At 37.3% G+C, this 21521-nt stretch overlaps 1 protein-coding gene across 4 annotated transcripts in view; it reads right to left on the minus strand.

Moving 5' to 3' along the window:
* Positions 1–21521, minus strand: part of ptpru (protein tyrosine phosphatase, receptor type U) — a 267582-nt gene that overhangs the window by 117640 nt on the left and 128421 nt on the right. For all 4 annotated transcript variants that reach the window (XM_015385720.1, XM_015385719.1, XM_015385718.1 and 1 more), the window contains exon 3: positions 14489–14760. In XM_015385720.1, the coding sequence (XP_015241206.1) occupies positions 14489–14760 (272 nt within the window). The remainder of the gene's footprint in view (positions 1–14488; positions 14761–21521) is intronic.

Consider the following 21521-nt stretch of genomic DNA (forward strand, 5'->3'; position numbering starts at 1 on the left):
AAATGAAGGCTAATCATGTTTTGGTTGTACTATTCCTTTAATTCTGGCAGTATCAATCAATCAATCCATTAATCCATCAATCAATCTTTATTGTCAACTAAAATGTGCATTTTAAACAAGATTTCAGTAAATTTATTATCAAGGTAAACCTCAGGAAAAAAATTTCATTATGATGAGGTTAACATGAATTTACAATTATTGTACCTAGATTTTACATAGTGCTTGTCTCCATAGTGTTTTGCATGTGGGCCGTATAAATCAGACTTTAGACATTAGGTTGAATTTATGCCCGATATTTGCAGTGGACAGAAACCAAAAATAAGATGGTAAATGGAGTTAAGAGGATTTACATGGCATGTTCATCATATATCAGTTTAAAGGTAATGGAATTAAAAAAAAAAAAAAAAAAACCTCCAATAGCAGCTAGTTGTTGAAATTTTAAATATGTATCCAACACATCCTGAACATAATATTGCTCCCTTGCAGTTGCAATCCTGACTGTTATGGTTACAGAAAAGCACTTTAAAATGAAGGGCCTTTGCTGTGATTTCTCCAGTCTCTATTAAACCAGAAAGCCTGAGCCTTAGCTTTACCTAGAAATAAGAAAGGAAAGAGATGAGGAAAGAAGTTAAAATACATTTTCCTTCTCTGTATTTATAACAAATAAAAAAAAACATTGGTAATTACATTTCAGAACTTTCCAGACAGTGTAGGAAATAAAGCTAAGAAGAGACAGACAGTAAGAGATATCCTCTTCATCCTGCTCTGAATTATACAATCACATCTGTTCATATTGTTTTCTCTCTCTGAGGAAAGAAAGAAAAATGAAAACACACAAACTTTAAAGCCAAAGACCTTTATTAAGCAATATCTAGTCTTCATGTTATGTTGTTAGTTTTGTTTTCAGTTTTTTCAAACAAGAATGATGGCAGTGTCTATGTACCAATAACAACAGTTTGTTTTTTTTTACTTTGATGAAAAATTATCTTCATCACTACAATCCCCCATGGAGGGTCATAGTAACATCTTCCAGACCTCTGGCCTGCTGTCCCTCCATCTACAGTCATTGGTACAGAGTCAGTCTACCTTGCTGGACTTGAAAAAAGGATGAAACAGATTATTCTGACAACAGAGCCGGTTGTATGTGACCCCTGAAGAACCTGACACAGAAATATCCTGGGGATATATGAGGAGATTGGGGTCATACAAAAAAAAAAAAAATCTGGGCAGAAAAGGGATGTGCGGGGGCAAGCGGAGGGATAGGAGAGGTGAAAGAGAACGTAGAAGGAAAGGTCCTGACAGGTAGGCCTCCTGCGGTTGGATTGAGACCCTGCCCTGCCCTGGCTACTCTTCTCAGAGAGGAAAAACTGAGGCTAATCTTCTTCTGCCAGAGTCAATTTTTCTGTTTGTTCCTGAGCACCGACGGGAAGCTGAGCTGGAAGCAGCCGCCCCTGCTTTTGAAAAGAGCAATTTTAACATTTCCTGCTCTTTTTTTTTTACCCTCTCTCAGGCTGTCGATTTGCTAAAATGCCTGTGGCCCATCAGCTTCTTAGTTCAGGATTATTTTCTTGCATTGTAAAGCTACCTCCCCTTCATCTTGTTTCTGTTTTACTCATTTTTACTTAAACTAAAAAACAATATAGAAGCAATGGTTCAACCCCAACTTATCTCAGTGTGTTGACCTAAATTTGCTGTGTAAACACGCATGACCATGCCATTAGGCCAACATCAAAATTAGCCAGAAACACTGATTAGGCTTAATGGTATACAAGCAAGAAAAAAGCATCTTTTAGACTCTAATTGAAGCTGTTATTACTCTCTGCTGAGCCAAAGCACTGAGCAGATTGATTACTGGTTAATCCTTAGTTTTTTTTAGCCATTAGGAAAGGAGGTTATTAAAGAGGCAGACGTTTAGAGCATTTGTTTCAATAAAAAAAAAAAAAAAAACTTCAGAGATTTCTACTGAAAACCACTTTACCAATAAGGCTTTGCATATTCTAACAAGCTGTTCTTTTTCTTTTATAAGGAGAGAAAGCCTGGATACCAGCCTCTGGAGATAAAGAAAAAAACAAAAGCGGGACATCAAGTGATTTACGGCAGATATAAAATGCACATTACCAGAACATATTACATTACCCCTTTATATTGTTCTTCAGAGACAGTGGTAATGTCTACAGATAAAAAAAAGATTTATTTGGCCCTGTAAGTCAACTTCTACCTTTCGCCATTAGACACGCAAGGCTTTCACTCACTGTTTGAGTCAGTCACAGATTAGATTTAAAAAATAAATAAAAAATTCCTTAAAAGTTCACAGAGAAACGCTCCTGTGCTGAAGCAAATCTGCTCAGCTGGAAATGCCAAAGGATAACAGCTTTGGGTGAGAAAAACAGTGAGAGTTTCTGCAATCTCAATATAATCTGGAGCGTATGGGCTCAGCTTGGAGGGCTTTCAGCAGGCGGCCATTAAGGGGGAGAAATCGAGATGGACTCTGACAGCAGAGGCAGAACAGGATCTAAATGACGGTTTTTATCCACCTCCTATATAACCATTTTTGTCAACTATTCTCAAAGATTATTCCATAAAAGTCAATCGAAAAATAAATCTTTATGGAAAAAGCATAGAGCAACAAAAATGAAAAAAAAAATTGCTACAGCAACTTTGAATTTAATTCAATTACATTTCTTCTTCTCTAGCAGTAGTCTTTCAGTTTGCCACATCTTTACATGTCATTACCGTATTTCCTTACTATAGAGCCCACCTCGCTATACTAAATTTTAGTGCCCACCAATATCTACTGAACTGTCTCCCACCAAACCTGTAGGGGGAGCTCTACCTATAGCCCCTGGAGTAGGGACGAAGAAGAATGCTAGCTCCTGTTAGTCAGCAGTAAGAGTTTCTCCTGAAAGATGGGACTTCGGCGGCTTTGTATTTCATGTTGCAAGGGTTGAGCCCAGTTGCTTTATTGGTTGGGCAGCTTTAATGAGGCAAATAAATGGCCAAATGTGTGAATTTGGGACATGTGTTCTACGTTGTGCCTGCTGCTGGCATGTTCGTGTGCTAAGCAAAATTTCAATTCAATTCAGTTTATTTATATAGCGCCAATTTACAACACGTCACCTCAAGGCACTTTACAGTTCACCAGATCATACAGTCATATTGATTTAGTTTTCTATCTAAGGAAAACCAGTTGATTGCATCAACTCATTGACTCGAATGCAAATCCCTCACACTAAGCATGCTTGTAAAGACAGTGGAGAGGAAAAACTTCCTTTTAACAGGAGGAAACCTCCAGCAGAACCAGGCCTCGGTGTGAGCCGCTGTCTGCCGAGGCCGACTGGGGTTCAAGGAGACAGAAGCAGAGATACAAAAAGCAGCTGTAAAAGGAGGCCCCATGCAGGAAACACACAGCCAGGCAGACGAGCTCCGAGCCAGCTCCCATGTCAGAGGATGATAAGAGCACATCCAGCAAGTCACACTCAGAGAAACAGGACTACACTGGAAATCAGGCCGATCTCCAGCATCTATAAACAAGGGTGTTGACGGCGTTGATGGCAGCAGCACAAATTAGCCCCTTAGTCTTTCATTTCCAACTTTGACTTCCCCCTTTAGCGGTTAGGAATAACCGCACCTTCTTATGTAATAATTAGTTCAAAGCAGGGAAAAAATTTTTCTCCAGGTCTATCAGCCTGGGAGATGATCTGATATCATCTGCAGGAGACCCAACAGGTTATCAAGAATCAGATTTAGTCCACTGTTGTTTTCTTCTGTTGACGCCGTTTGTTTCTTAATTTAGTTTTCTCCTCGGTCCATGGCAGATACCAGAAGGCTTTGAAGACTCATCCACCAAGATGAGTCAGGGGAAAGTTATTTCAGTCCATAATGTTGCCACTGCCATGTTTCTTCATGAGTATTGTGTTGGTTGGTTACTGTAGGTGAGATGCAGATTTGATCCTTAAGTGTCAAACATACCTTAAGAATCTTTGCCCTAATAGGTTTAATCTTGTTTCACCACATTTAATATATTTATCTTAGGTTCTAAGGGATTATATTAAGGCCTGCTCAATTAGATAGAAGATTTCTGTCTGGGAGCCTGATTCCTGGAGTCACATGAGAACTGCAACCAGTATTAAACAGAAAAGCCTGTAGATCCATCTGTGCTCCTATTGTACTCCTTAGAGCCTGAGCAGTTTCCATTTTGTCTTCCCATAAGTACTTGAGAAGCAGTCAGTGTTTAAAAAGTAACTGTTGTTGGAGAGCAGGAAAGTGACAGTGAAGCCCATCTCTCTTAGAAACTGGGCTAAAAGTCACAAAAGTGCTCAAAGTGAAATAGCATTCTTGTGGTCAGGTGAAGCCAATGTGAGATCTGAAGGAGTAAAGTGTCAGTCCATGTCCTCCATTCTTTTTATCTTTCTGGACTGCTACTTAGACTCTGTGTCCTTGCTGAAGTTATGGCAGCAGGCAAACTTTGAACACTGTGAAGCTACAGGCCCTACAATCAGACACAAATTTGAATGCATAATAACAAAAGTGACCAAAACTAATCTTTTTGTCACAATGGATTGGTCTGAGGAAGAGTCTTCTGTTCAGTCTTTAAAGTCTGTGGGATTTTTTTGTTTTTGTCTTTTTTTTAACACACAGCTCATATCATTATAGTGTAGACCTGCAGCTGGATGTAGATCCCGGGTTAGCAGATAAAAAGATGCATAAGAACTGTTTGAGAATTACAACATGGTCCAAAGGGTTAAACTAGCTGCTAAAAAATTTTGGGAGAGGAGACAAACAATATTTTATCAGTGTAGTTTTTCCAATTCCAGATTTGACTACTCAATAATTCTGTTTTTTAATGCCTTTTCTTTCTTTCATCCAATAAAATCTCTTCTCTGTTTAACATTATCAAGTTCAGGTTTGATGATTTACTCTAATAAAAGTGAACCTTTCCAAAGCACTATATTGGCTCAAGGAGCCATTCTGCAGTCAGCTGCAATACAGTACTGACCTGTCTCTTGAAAGCTCTGTGTTTATAAGTCATTTTCTTTGCTAAGACTGTTGAGTGGAACTCCTTTACTTCCTTTGCCAAGTCTTACATATGACTCAAAGAACAAGTCTTCTTCAAAGCAAAGGGAAAAGTGTAGAAGCTGTATTTCAGTCAGCTGACAGACAACATCTCTGTTACTCTGTATTCCATACAGCTAGAAGAAATTCACGTAACTCCAACACTTTTTTTTATCTCACTAAAAGGACTTAGAGATGTATGAGCAGAGGGACAGAGAGAATTTGTTGTACACTGCTACTTCTAAGGAGTCCAGACTGACTGTATATTGAACTCTAAAATTATAATTTCATTACCAGCACGAAGAAGGTAACTCAACCCACAGCAACAGTTACCTTGAACAGTGATGTATGACTAAAAGCAAGAATAAATAAAATAGAGGGTAAGAAAAATATGAGAGCCGGTTTTTGGAAGTCAGAAGAAGCAAAAAGCTGCAAAGTTTCTGACATTTGAAAGAAGAGATGAATAAGTAAAAGGAAAAGAGACGAGGTGAGGGAAGGATGTCTCCGGCTCGAGTCGGCCGTCTAGGAGGGCTGGATAACATCTTTAATATTTGATAACAGGGTTCTCCAGGTATTGCAAACACTTCTACCAATAAGACGCATTGAGAAATACAGCAGTGTACATGGGTCTCACAGGACACCCTCTGTTGAGATGCCTCAAGGTGATCTCCCATTCTCAGAAGTGTCATGGGTGACTGATGCATGTGAGTATAACATAAAAAATGTGACTAAGAAAGCATATTATTTAGAAATAAATTTCTTTCAAATATTATATAGCTGTGTTGGGAAAAAAAAAATAAAGTCTAGCTTAAGTGATAACTTTGCAAAGAACCTATGGTGAAAGTAATCAAGTGAATCATTTTTTAAATCCACAGGAAGGTACTGTAAACATATAAGATCGGGATAATATCATTGCTTTATTTTCAACATCTAATCCTCTTAGTTTTGGTGATTATCAGAGCATTTCTGCAGGCTCTTTTTAATTACATTTCACAATGACAATTTCAAGACATGAACAGCGACTGTGTGCTCCATAAACAGTATTTAATTACAGCCAAAATCTTAAAACAAACCTCAGTGAGCTTTATTTCCCATCTGTATCTGTGCATTACAAAAGGCTACGCTGACATTTTGTAACCATGTGCTGGAGGCAAGTAACTATGGCCTGTGATAAATCCTGATACAAAGAAGGAGAGAAAAAAAAACTTTGATTAAAAGACCATTTTATTAAGTAATGCATGCTCTTCTGGATTCATTCTACTCATGTGGAAAGTCTACCAACTCCCTTTGATCCAAACATTTGGGACATTATTGTGTTTCAGGTGTTTGTCCTGCTGGAAGACAAACTTCCATCCCAGTTTCAATCTGTTTGCTGTCTCTAACCGTTTTCATTCTGTTTTTACCTCCACCATTCCATCAGTCTCCAACCATCTGTGTTGTCCCTCCCGAAGGTAAGTGTATACTACTACCAGCTTGGGGTCAGGATGTGTAAGGGATGCCCAGTGTTATGCATGCAGGCCAAAACATCCCATCGTGCACATTTTTTGCATTATCCTCTACATGGCACATGTAGAGGTCAGATGTCTATACATGTGCCATGAGGTCAGGGGTCATATTCCACAACCAATGATTAGCCTGGCCCATTGGAAGCCTACCGTTATATGACTAAAGGAAATGGTTCCTCTTGACTTACCGTAATTAGGTGGATCAGAGAATGGAGGCTGGACAGAAAGGAGAAGGATTTTTTTTCTTTATACAAATAGATCTAACCCAAGTCGATATTTTCACCTCTGCTTCATAAGCATGTCAATAGAAGAGAAACTCTTACTTTGGCATAAGGGTCTACAGTACTCAAATTTGTTATGACAGGTGTCGGGAACCTATGGTTCGCGAGCCAGGTGTGGCTCTTTTGAGGATTGCATCTGGCTTGCAGATTTCGAGTTTTCAGATAAAACATAAAATATAATCACTTGTTTTAATCCATTCATTGATTTTCCACTGCTCATGTCCTATTTAGGGCTGCAGTTGGCTGCAGGAGCATTTTTCCATTATTTTAATTGGATGATAATAGGTTTACCTGTTACCTGTAAATTCCCACATTTGAATTAGTCTGCTCGGTCAATAGCCCAAAGCTAACCCTTCAAAGAAGAAAATGGTGAAAAGAAAAAAAGATGAAATGTATTATACATTTTAGGTCGAATGGAATGAATAATTCCATTCGAAAGTAATCATTCGAATGGATAAATAATGCTAGCCAGCAGCAACACAACATATGGACACAGCAAGGTGACTATAATTTCAGTAGTTTGGTTGGATCTTTAACAATAGTGAGGAAAGGAAAACCATTCATAGATGGCGAGTATCCTAAAAGGTTAATGCTGGATGCAGCCAATGAGCTTTTTGATGATCTTCCAGGCAAAGACAAGATAATCAAATGGATACAAAACATGCATCTGTCAGCCAGAACTGTTAATGATTGTACCATCATGATGGCAAAGACATAAATGTACTGCCGTTCTTTTCCCTGGCTTTGGATGAGTCAACAGACGTAAGCAATTTGTTGCAGTTCAGTTCAGCAAAACCACGCAGCACCAGAAGTTGCATTAATGGTATTATGACAACATCATTTAAAAGAACTAATTAAAAGGCTTATTACACACATTAAATTGAATTCAGTCTTAAAATATATTGTATCGGTTTCACTGACATACATTTTCAAATATTGTGATCTCATGGCTCTCAGAGTCAAAAAGGTTCCCGACCCCTGTGTTATGATGAACATAACTAATCTTTCACATTATTATATCATGTATGTTAGACCTCAAATGTGATTAGAGGTACTAAAGATATTTCAATATGGTGACTCTAAATATATATGACTTTCTCCACTTGAAAAGTACAGAGAGAACACATTTAAATCAGAAATTTCCCCCATACTAATGTAGCATGAAGGCTCCAATTAGAGTGTTAAAAATATCTAGAAGGTGTCAGCAGGAGTATGATCCAAAAAAAAAAAATAAACACCCTCTGTGTTCCTTTCTGTGCTGTTTTCCCTGCTTCTCCAGGGCATTCAGTGCCAAGCAGTGATGATAGAGCTGCTCAATTCCAGAGCCACCACATAGTTGTGTGCAATATATACTAAAAGGACCGTTGTCATTGTGTGTAAATTAATCAAATAAGACTCTTTTGCAGCATTTCTCTTTACATTAAGAATGTTGTGGGAAAATGCAAGTCCCTAATGATACAAGTTCTACCAGAGCTTCTCAGTTGTTATGGGATGTCAGTCCTGCAGATATCTATGGTTGCAAATATGTTTGGGGCCAATAGCGGAAAGCTCAAGGAGGAGGAAAACACTTTCTTTAAGTCAGAAAGGACGTTTGTGAAGTTTGCAATCATTCTTTATACAGGACAAGAAGTGTAAAACACTTCTTCGTCTTAACTATCATTGTCGTGTCAAACTGGGAATCTTTTCAAAGAAACTTTCGTTATTTAATCATTACTTTACATTATGACCCTAAAATAGGATAAATATCTATTATGCTGAAATTGATTTGGAGTGTTGTGAATCTTTTGTTGGAGTTGTGAGTGAGACTCTACTAGCGATTAGATTTTTTCAGAGAAATGCGATTACCAAATGGAAATTCTTCTACTGTAGATACAAACAGCCTAATATTGAAAGTTAGGCTGCGAAGACAGGATATCTATACTCTGGTTGTAGATTACAGGATTACACTCTGGGGATGTACGTATTCTCTCTACTTTGGACTATCAGATAACGATACAAACCTGATACAAATTTCTTTTTTTCTGGAAAAAATATGGATGAAATAATAAAAACGGTAGAAAAAGAGTTAGCTAAGTTGAAAACATGGTTTGATTACAATAATTTGTCGTTAAATTAATGAAAAAACTAAATTTATGGTATTCTCTGGTAATCTGGTCCATAACAATGTAAAATGATGTATAAATGGAATTGAAATTGAAAGAGTTTATGAGACCAATTTTTTAGGGGTTATTATAGACAATAAACGTAGTGGGAAACCTCACATATAATATACTAGAAATAAAGTTGCAAAAACTATTGGAATATTGTTTAAAATAAAAGATTTAATAAATATCAAAGGCCTGCATACTATGTATTCCTCTTTGGTCATGCCTTATTTGTCATATTGTTCAGAAGTATGGGGAAATGCAAGCAAACAATTATTGATGGGTTAGTTAAGTTGCAAAAAAAAAAAGCTATAAGGCTTATTAATAAGGTGGGATACTGTGAACCAACTGATAAACAACTGATAGAATTCAATTAAAATTTTAAGATATTGTTTATATAAAAATACTGGAAATTATGCATAAAGCAGTGAACAAAAGTCTTCCTTCTGGTATTCAGAAATTATTCAAGTTAGGAGAGAATAAAAATGATTTGTGAGGTACGTTTATATTTGAATGTGCAAAAGAAAAGAGCAAGATAAAGTCCAGGTGTGTTTCAGTTATTGGTGTAAAACTGTGGAATGAATTGAATGCTAATTTCAAGTAATTTTCTTGGTGATATTTAAAAGAGCTTTAAAATGTAAAATGATAAAATCCTATGTTGTTATGTAGATTGGAATATTTATATATGTACTATGAAGAGCCTGGTAGGTAGTAAATGCTGTAAGTATAAAACAGGTTAGGCAAGAATAAGCTTTGCTTCAGCCTTTTCCTTTTTTGGTAAATTGTGGGTTTGTTTGTTTATTGTTGTTTCTTTTCCTGTTTCCTGTGTTAAATGTTGGATAATTTACCAAAACTAAAGTAAAGTCAAGTGAATGCCAGCTCAAATAATTAAATCAGAATTGCAGTAAACTCTTTTAAAGGAATCGTTTTGAAGCTCTGAAGCGAAGCAGGCTTTAAGATATTTGTTCTATTCATCTTTTGACTACATGTCGTTTATGGGTTAAAGCGAGGGGATGCCCAGCACTAAAGAAACATCCAACCTTATTCTCTTTCATCTGTTTTGTCTGTGCAGAGGAAAGCAGTGGCAAGACGAGCCTCACTGTCATTCCACAGTGATGAGGTCTTTTGACTGCTGAGGGATTAGCAATGTAAGCCATGGTATACGTGCCTTTGCAGGGGCAGCTTGTTTTGCTCCCTTTGTGCTCAAAAGCAATATGAGGTCAGCCGAGTGAAACTGACATGTAATCCCACCGGTATCACATTAGGATACATTTGCACTAATGTTGCCAATTCTTGATATCAAATCCCCAATATTAAGAAATTTAATCCAATCAATTTAAACAGCATGTTTTCCACAACATGAGATAAAAGCCAGACTATTACCTTTTTAAGCCGTTCTATTAAAAGACTCTATAGTCAATACCAATTTATCGGTCAGTCTTCTTCTTTCTCCTCCTCCTCATCAGCCTATTTGAACCATGATTCTGCTTTGTGCTTCCGCTCATCATAAGATTTAACACAAATATCCACATTTCCACATTCACAAAAAGTAAAGCATTCTGGGGAGTCACCTAATAAGTAAATAGAGTCAAACCTGAGTGTAATTTTAATACAGTAAAGGTACAAATACTCTGTGAAAACCTGAAAAGTTCACTGATTACATTAGTGAAGGGAAAAATAACATCATGAAATCTAAGAAACAGCTGGGAATAAGCCATACAGGGACACAGCAACATAGGGGTGCTCTAGTCAAACATAGTAACATGACAAAATGTGAAAAGTTCAAGGGCTATGAATACCGCTGTACTGTATAAGGATCACTGTTTACTGTGATGTGAATAAGCACCCAAATCCACAGAGAGTAAAAGAAAATGGGGCCACTTGGACAGAAAGAACAAAGCAGCTTAGGAAGTTTGATCAGCGTATTTATGACATTTCTACTACATTGGTTCACAGAACAAAGTGGTGGGCAATGAGAATCAGTGAGTCTTTTTTGGAAAGATCACACAGTGGACCACTCCAGAGACACAGGGAATATATATATATATATATATATATATATATATATATATATATATATATATATATATATATATATATATATATANTATATATATATATATATATATATATATATATATATATATATATACATTAAGAGGACTTTAGAGTAACAATTTATACAAAAAGCATCGGTTTTAATGTTATAATTTATGTTCCTATGCAATACATTTACAGCTTTAGTTTATATTTATATTTAGGACGACATTCTATGAGGGACAATTTCCAGGAACAAGCTTTAAAATCCAAAAGCTACCAACAGAACACAACATTCTAAACCCTTTAATACATATTTAACTTACCCCAAAAGCTAGAGCATACTTTTACTTTCAATAATTTTCTAGGTTATTCTATGTCAGCTGAATGATGTTATTTGAGCCAGGTTATGAAAAACTCTTGTTTTCATGTAATAGAAATTGTAGGAGAGCCTTGACTTTTCTCTAGCTGTATGGAATATAGAGCAGCCTGGTGTTGCCCCTCCCCTCCTTGTTACTGGACACTGCTGGCCAGGGGCCTGAACTAAAGCAAGCTGCTGTTAATAATTTGTATGTTTGGAGTGACTGTACTTTTAAACATATAGTACAGATTATTTAAAGGAAAAGTCCGGTCATATTCAGAATTTGAACTTCTGAAAATACTTTAAATATGAAATTATTACATACAGTACTGTTCAATAAATTATAAGTGTTTTTAATTAAGAGTAATTTCATTTGACTGTGCTTTACTGGAGGTATCCATGTTTGTCAAAGAACACTACTGCCACCTACCGGTTTGTGACGTCACGGTACAGTATTGGCTGTTGATCAAGTCCCAGTGCTGTATCTGGCGTTTTTCTTAAACACGCTATTATCTCCCGGCGCTGGACTCAGTGCTCTGGGGGGTGCGCCTCTTCGGCTCTCCACAACCACTATTGAGCATTTTTTCTATGGATAAACTTTACATGCACAAGTGCACCCTCACAAACAATTACAGGTGCTTGGCTCCATAACAGCTAATCAGAAATAGCTAATAACTATGTGTGTCAGTCAGAGGAGGCAAACTAGCCTGCAGGAACATTATATTGCTTACATAATTCTGTTTTACTAAACGTTGTCCCGATAAACTTCAGAACATTTCCACAAAGCTTCATTAGATGCTATTGTTGAATAAGAAAGGATTAAATTACAGAAAAAAAAAACAGTCAACCGGTTTGGTTGGAAAACATGGAAAAGGTTAAAGAAAGTAAACATATTGGAATGTTGATTGGTATCAGTTTACAATACAGTCAGCATGTCTCCACATGTGTTTCTCTTCCAGCAGTCTTACATCATGCTCCAGTGGCTGTTCCTTGGAAGTGAAAACTTATTCAGTTTGTTTGCTTTCAATTTTTCTTCCTGTCATTTCCTCCTAATCTGCTTATTCACTTTTAGGTAAAATTGCTCTATCAGAATATACACGTGCGATTAAAGCTATACACTTATTAATTTTAACAATGAGAGCTATGTGTATTATTCCATTACATTTGATAATATTTCCTTTTTTATTTTAATATCCCACATGGTTTAAGGTATATGGCAGAATTTTTCTTTGCATGGTCTCTGTAGATCATTCAGCCTATAATGTTTCATTGTTAGCAAAAGGCTAACAACATCACAAACGTACTGTAGCTACTTAAAGGTTGCTTTTATGTGTTAAGTTTATCACAACTTACTCATTCTGGGACATTTGTCGCCAAGAAAACTAAATCTTAGTCATATCTGTCTAAAACAATGTCTGTATATTTAGGAAGGGAGTGTTGGTCTAGTGGTTAGAACAGTCCGCTTGTGTTCTGAGAAAGTTGCAAGTGGTTTGATCCCCACAGCCTGCACTCTGGGTCCCTGAGCAAGACCCTTAACCCACACGGCTTCCCGGGCGCCACACAATGGCAGCCCACTGCTCCCCATGGGGATGGATTAAATGCAGTGGTGAATTTCTCCAGTATGAGATCAATAAAGTTCAATTATTATTATTATTAAACTTTAAATGTTTATATATCTGATGGTTCAGAATGGAGTTTTATATGGCTAGCCTCCCAAAGAGCTAGTTATCATGTAGCTTGCCTCTAATGGTTCTTATGGAACTTTTTGCCCCCAACACACCAATATTTGCCGTGGTTTTCCAACAGCGAGCTATGAAGAATGTTTTTCATCATCCTCACTATGAGTGGTGACCAGATAAATTCAGGATATTATCTTTGCAAATTGGCACGGTTTCCAGCTTTGTTTTCCTGTTTTTTCACTGACTCTAAGTACGGTACTCAAAAGTTTAAAGAATATGCTCTTTGGTGTTTGACTTTTTATTCTCAATAAAACCTCCATGTTTATGTCCTAGGGACACATAATAATAACAGAATACTAATGAGCAGTTTCTCTTCATTTGGATTACCTGAAAATATAAATAAAGAAACTTCAGTGATATATAATTTTAATCATTGTAGAAGTGCATCCAATCATGCCCCTGGCGATCTTGTGAAAAACGGTTTCATAATATGAAATTTTAACTCGACTGAAAAAGTGTTCTCCTACTTAAAAATATTAATCTTTTACCGACAACAGATGAAATAAATTTACTTTGACTTTTTCTACAAATCCTCATCACATGGGCCAAAGTTTGGAGGGTGTTGTATAAACTTAGCAACATTTCTAAGACTTCTTAAGTGCAATCAGACATTGTTGTAAATGTCTTAAACATAATAATGCAAAAAAAGTCCAGAAGAACATATCCCTGTGAAGACCAAGGCATGCTTAAGGCCGGATCATGTCCCTTGCTATTTACAGCAGTTGAATTAAGATTGGATGATGCTGGCTGAAAAGCTTTCAAATGCTTCTGCCCCCAGGTACATACAGTGCTGAGGACTACTATTTACATAGTCAAGGTCACAACATACTTGGCTGAATTGAATTTAATTAAGTCAGGGGGATTGACAGTTCTTGATAAAATGCATGTAACTCAACCTTAATAGCTTTCTGACAGCTTAGCAGAGTTTGCAGAAAGAAGAAATTGGATTAATAAATGGATAACCCTCCCGCTCACATACCCAAGTTATCTACCGCCACATCAGACACCCACAAAGCATGGTAGTCTGGGTCTGAGAACAGTACGTGATGACATGCCATGCAGATGGTTAGATGCAGCTGGGCACAATCTTTACCAGAGATTCCCATGTCACATCTGCTTAGGGACCTCAAGCGTTAACAATGACTGTATTCGCAGGGGAATCACTGCTAATTAAATTGCAAATGCAAGTAATTAACATGAGTTTCACCTTGAGGCTAAAATAAGAAGTGATCAAGAGAGCTTTAGCATGTTATATTATTCAGCTCTACATGATTCTGGTCACTAGGTCTGCATATGTTTAGTCAATGACCAATCTAAGCCCAGAGAAATGTCAGCTATTCATCATTTAAAAAAGCCACAAACTTCATACCTGGTATTCACTGGGCCAGAAGGTGCTTACTGCCAGCTCCACCTGGTGCCACTGTTTGCCATGAGACCCTGAGGTGTTCCACACCGGACTTCCAAGTGGACCACCATTCACTCGCACGTATGCTCGCAGGGCCCCGGGACTGTGACCATCTCGGCTGTACAGGAAGTAACTGAACTGGACGCAGTGTGTGTCGTTTTCACTTAGCGTCTGCAGCAGCAGCTGCGCTCGATGGCCGGCAGCATGCTGAGAAGAGTTCACCAACATGTAGGATCCTAAAAGAGACCAGGAGACGTAAATGAATTGTGAGAAGGTGTGAATACATAATGTGGCTGTCAAAGCGATTGTATTATATTCTGAATACAATGGAAAGTATCTCTGTCGAGGGAACTTAATACTTTATTTTTTATATAAAAAAATCAACTCTGAATTTGTGGCGATTGACACAAGAAGGGCAACATTCTATAAAGCTTTCTGAATTTCTCTGCTTTGCCATATTGAACAGATCCTGAAGGTAACAGTGGTCTTTGAGATGTTGCTTTATTATCTAACCCTTCTGTAAACATTTTCAGAAAAGTAATTCTATATGTTTTTCTTGGTCTTTATGATGTTCTACTTAACCTTGAAAATATTATCTTCTACTCTAAATTGTGTATAACTTTATATCATTATATCAGCATAAATTCCAAATACAATGCATTAATGTTAATGCTGTTACCAATGGTTTCAAAAAGTCGTATATTCTTCACAAATTTAAGAAAGGTTGTTTGGTCAAGTTGTTTTTATCCCAAATACTTTTGTTATATTAGAATGAACTTCATTGCAAACTGAAAAAATGCTAATATTCTTGTAGTTGCCAAAAGGAAGCATGACTTGAAAAAGTAAAAAAAAAAGTCAGCAAGTTAACTTCTTTGTAGATAATTTTTAATGACAAATAAAGGCAGTCAAAATCTTTGGTGTTATCTCTAATGGCTGATTTTCTTGTGGACAGATGGTCTGTTCATCTGTGAGCTTTACAACTGTACCTCAAGAGTTTGACACAAACAATTTCTATGATATGAATTATCTAGAAGTGTTTGACCATCAAAGTTCATTCTGTGAACACTTCCATTGCTAATATTGGCTCAGCTGTTCTTTGACTTCAATATAATTGAAAGAGGTTTGCAAATGAGCCATCCTGGCTTTTTTTTCCTTCTGCAAACAAAACCAAACACCACCCTGCAGTAAATTTGTGTTTAAAACCCTTTAGCAGTAAATCACTAAGAGAAAAATGGAAACCATCAGCTGACAACTGACTGCAAAGTCGGCGGTTGACTAAAGGGAGAATGAAAGCTGGCTGCAGAACGACGGGACAAAAATCGCTTCTCAATAAGGCGCTGGCTCTTGAATACAGACATTGGGTGAGAGATGAGGAAGAAGTGACAGACTGAGCAGGAAGAGGAAAGTGACAGACAAAATATACCTCTGCAAGGTGACGCCGAGGTACTGTAGGAGACGAGATTCAAAGCCCTCCTTCCCTCCGCAAGCCTCCTCTAATCAGCACAACATAACCCTATTGCCCTTTGCCAAGCATCTGTCCTGCCTCGACTCTGTGCCCACTAACGTGATTAGCACGACAATGTTTGGAGACCTTCCTGTGTACTCACATAATCAAGTCTGTTGTCTTTGTACTCCAAGGTCTTTCTGTTCTCAGTCAGAAATGAGCCTGGGAGAAGCAGACAGTCACGGAATTGGCGCCAGGTGTCCTAAAGACATTAATTTTCCCTTAGATGTAACAGCATGTGAATGGTGACATATCAGCCACACTTCCTTTTGTCTTTCTGCAGCCCACGCGGTCTAAACGGATAAACTGGGAAGCTTTTAGACAAAAGAGCTCTCAGTAAACTTCTGAATGTGTTCACTCACTCTGTGTGAAGGAGTAGACAGCAGAACTATCAAGCAGGAACAAGAAATCCAGCATGACCAGCTTCCCAAACACCATTTACCTCTTTTAGCAGTAACAGGACAATCACTATGATGAAGAGGTTAAGATATAGGACCCTTGATCCCAGACTATAAAAACGATTAACTAAAGAGCACCAGGGAGAGCCATTGAGTGAAAGCTAAACTGTGAAATGTATTTAAAGCGTTTTTGTCTTGAGATTCGTCTCTTCACTTGACCCAGATACTTTTTAATTTATCCCCCTTAATTTGATTGGTCAGAACCTGACTCCTCTCCTGCCTTCTATAGTTTTAAAGGTGGTCATAAAAAGGGCTGAAGACATCATACTTTATATTTCATTTTTATTTTGACCCTAATTCAGTTCAATTCAATTCAATGCAAAAGGCATAAATCATAAACTGTTTGCTAATATTAGTTATTAATCACTACACATACAATTATTACGTTTTCCTAAATTATGTCTATAATTTCTCTTAGTTAATTTCAGCTCATATGAATAGTCTTGTCTAAATCTAGAATACACCTGAGAATTATATAAAATCACAGGCATTTAAAAGTTAAGGTCATGGACATTTAAAAAACAAAGTTATAAAGTATAAAGTTAATTAAAATGAATTACGTTATGCTTAATTTACATTTATTCATTACACAAAAAATTAAACAAGTCTTTATGTACTGGGGTCCTAAGATTATGAAAGTCCTGTTCAATTATTCCAGTATCACAGTCTGAACCAGTCCAGCAGTTAGCCTGAAGATGCTTTGCTCGCATTATGAAGCGCAACTTGAAAGAAAACCGGACTGTCTCAAGAGGCGGGATTTCCTCTAGAAGAGCCAATCACATAACCTTGCGCTGCAAGGTGGATTGTTGCGAGATCTGAGTTCAGTGTCACAACAAATCCATCTTGAAAGACTCCCGCTAATAGATCCGCCTTGTAACAACCAACAACCGAGTCACACCAATGAAATGCCAGCAGTGTTTTTTGGGGCGGGACATCTAGGAATGATGACAGTCAGAAGGGCCTTGGTGGGGCATTACAAACATGGCTACGCTGGAGGTAGGGAGAGTCAGCAAGCGGTGGTTTCTCTGGATTTATTGGCTTGTGTTGGTGTTGGTGGCTTTGGCCGCTGTTTATTATTGGACCTTGGAGTAAACTTCCTCCTGAACTTCATCCTTTTAGCAGAAAAATATGCTTCACCTGTCATCTTGTTTTTGGCCTCTTTTAATTTCCTTAAAGAGACTAAGTCCACCTCTTTTCTCTCTAATTGTCGAAAGCATGACCGGCACACCCATCAATCATCCTTGCAAAGTTATTTTCATTAGCGGGTTGACGATGTTCAAAAATCAACTTTGTGTTGCTTAGAACGCCTTTGATGCACAGGTTTGTCTAGCAACTTCTGCAAAAATCGTTGCACAATGTCATGAAGACTTCTCCGTAAACGTCTAATAATGGTCAACATTTCAGTAAAAATGTCCCACCTGTCATTCCTGGCGTGCATCTGAAACTTCGCAATTTGCTGCTGCGATTGGCTAAAAGCACATTATGGATGGTAGGTACTAGCTGGCACATCACTCAATCAGCTCAGAGTATTGTACTAAACATACCTCCCTTTCAAGCACTGACTGAACAGCAGTCATCCCAGATTGATAATATAGAACTAAACTACACATATCAATTTGGCTACTGCCATAATACCAATCACAGACAGTTTACTTTCTCAGACTGGTTCCCTCCCCAAAGTGACAAAAGTTGACAACAGCATAAAAATTAGGTCAACATGCGAATAGGGGAGAATCTACAGGCCTATAAAAAGAATGCACCAAGCACAGAAAAGGAGCCTGCACTAGTACTTGTGATATGTTGGGGGGAATCATGCTATTGGATCTGTACGAATAGAACATTTAAAATGCATGTGGATGTAAACTGCTGGTATAGGTATTTAATACATGTCTACACCCTTGGCATTATTCTGACTTCATCATTTAAGCTAAATATCTGAAAAAAACAAAGGGGTGGAAATAGGGGAGAATTATCTATTTGCATAAGGCTGTGAATGTAACTATAAACAGTCTAGACTAAACAACATTCATCCAATTGAAATGATTTTATATTGTTTGAATAAAATAAATCAGTTATGTTTGCTTGTACTGTACAAATTATAAAAATAACAACTAGAGAAATAGCACAAGCACAGATTGTTCCTCCTACTGAAATGGAAAGGTGCTGAAGTGTCAAGGATATACCGTACATGGAATTGATTTCAATAACTTTAATGTACTTAAGGTATATAGAATACACCTCTGTGTGGTGGGAAAAGGCTGGAATTGTATTAAGATGCTGTACCAGCAGAAACTCCATCTTTCCCAGATCAATGAAAATAACAACAATACCCCCCCTTAAAAAAGAAAAGTAAGAAATGCAGCAAAATCTTCAAAAGCAGTGTTAAGAAAACAATGGCATGATTTTTTCCCCCGTAAGTTTTTACACTTGAAAACTGAGGCTTTGTTTTCTTCTCTTTTTTCTTGAAGACATTAAAATCAATTGAAAATACATAAAACTTTCTTTTTTGTGAGGGTTTGTATTTTCTATTATGTTGCTCTCTGCTACAGCTTGAGGCCGAAGTACAACAGGGGCTCATTTCTCTTTCAATGTTTTAACACAAACAACCTTTCTTTTCTTTCCCACACAGCCTTACAAAATAATCTTTACCCCTTTTATATGCTGTATTGTATTGGAAGTTTGTGCGACAGACCAACACAAAAAAAGAGCAAAATTGATCATTTCTGATAAAATTGTGTATTTCATAAATAGAAAAAACACACTGCATACTGCATATATATTCAGCGCATTTAATGAATATTCAACAATAGGATGCAAAGTCCTAAACTTTTCATTAAGCACTGTAAAATATATGACAATAGAAATATTGCAGCATATGATAACTGGAGGAGCTGCAACAGTCAACAGCTCAAGTAGGAGAGCTGTCAATTCGACAGATATTAATTACAATCACTCCACGGGTCTGGCAGTCCAACTGGTAGCCATCTGGAGGAAAGTGTTGGAAAAGGTTCTCTTTTCAGAAGAGACCAAAGTGTTCTTTTATTGGCCGAAATGCAAAACAGTATGTGAGGAAGAAAACAAACATTGGACATAAACCGCAAACCACTGTCCCTATGGTGAAACATAGTGAAGGCAACATCATGGTGTGGGGAGACCTTCTGCTGCACGGACAAAGAAGTTAGTCAAAGTTTCTGGATGAAAATGTACTAATAGACTTACTTAAACACTGAAACTCACCATGAGTGTAATTAAAGGAAAAAGATGGTTGGAAATATGGGTGCCGAATACAGCTTAACACTCAAAAGTATAGATATTCATCTGTCCCTCTACTGCACATTACCTTTTTTTGGTTTATCAACTGAAATTCAAAAGAAATTTGTTTAAAAGTTGGGTTTGCAACTTTACAAAAGTACTTTTAAAAGGTAACATTTAGTTCAGTTTCCTACACATTGAAGCAATTTCCTTGTTGGCATTTTTCATCACCTTCTAACTAACAACAATATTATTAAGCACACAGTAGGTGGTTATACAACAGAAAGGAAATCTTTGTACAACAAATACAGTTTGAATCTAAGTGTGTTTATAGGGAACAAGTGGACCTTTATATACATTAACATGCTAATTTCAGGCCCACACATTTCTTCTGGTAATGATGTGAAGAAAGGCCTTTAAGCATGGGCATTTTGTTTATATTCTGCTTGATTTTCTCTGGGGGACCTATAGAAGTGCAACATAATTGCAGAGCCCTGCAAAAGGGCACTTATGACAAGAGATGAGGGAAGAAATAATTCAGCTTCTTGTCACTAGCAGGCACCCCGGGAAAAACAGAGATTTCTGATAAAGTGAAGAAAATAAAGAGCAACTTGCAAAGGTCAAGGGATCACTTATGAGGAGATCCACCATGGGAGGAGCGTGTTCAACAGATAAATGGCTAGATATTAACCTGAGGGGTATTTCATTTAGCTTTACCTTGAATTTGGGAAAGTCATTAACAACTTCATAAAAATCTGGAGTTGACAGACTTTCATTGGTGAAGAAAGACAGAGTCACAAATGTGTTTAAGTATATTTGTATTGCAAACTTCATTGTTTTTACCTAAATATGTATTTAGCAGAAGAGCATGATACCTTGTTATGCCATAATCCTACATAATTTCCAGTTTCAGTAAAGCAGAGGATATACAGTGTTGAGTTTCCCTATTTGTAAAACGTGTATTCAAAATGTTGTGTGTGACGTACACAGAAGTACTGTATAACTGGCAAAATCACTGCAAATATGCCTGATCGCCAGTATTTTCAAAGAAAATTATTTGTTGGATGTAAAAAGTCTGAGTTGAATGTTAGATCTGTGGTGGTGGTGTTTTAGTATGCCGCAGGATTGCTGCTGTCTGGATGGGGAGGTCTAAATAGAAACAAAGTTAAGCTTAGATTAAGGTATGGGCAGAGCATCGAATCCTTATGTGGATTACACCCTGTTTACACAGCCAGATTAAATAAAAAATGCTAAAGAGGCAGAAATGTGTATAGCAGGTATCACATGATCACTGGAAAAAAACAACACTTCGACAGCTGCTGCTATCTAAAACTCTAAAAGGAGAGGTCTAAATTGTACCAAAAACAATTTTGTCATTTTAGCCTTGAGATGGTTTAGGACTGAATAATGTGGTCTAATTAACCTGAACAAGAGTTAGATACTATCGCTAGAGGAGAAGAAAGTCCATTTCATATTTCTGAGCCAAGAACTTTGTAGTGACTAAAAGAGGGAGAAAGAAGTAATGTTGATAACAGTATTGAAATATAGAAGGTTTTAAAAAGTTACTATTTCAAAACATATTTTTTTTTAGTCATGATGTATCCATTCCTCCACCCATTTACTCATCCATTCATCCATCCAACCAACTATCCATCGAACCACTTATCCCTCCATCCATCCATCCATCCACCCATCCATCCATCCATCTATCCATCCATCCATCCATCCATCCATCCATCCACCCATCCATCCATCCATCTATCCATCCATCCATCCATCCATC

The sequence above is a fragment of the Cyprinodon variegatus genome, unplaced genomic scaffold (genome assembly GCF_000732505.1).
Source record: "Cyprinodon variegatus isolate N-32 unplaced genomic scaffold, C_variegatus-1.0 Scaffold346, whole genome shotgun sequence".
Taxonomy (NCBI): domain Eukaryota; kingdom Metazoa; phylum Chordata; class Actinopteri; order Cyprinodontiformes; family Cyprinodontidae; genus Cyprinodon; species Cyprinodon variegatus.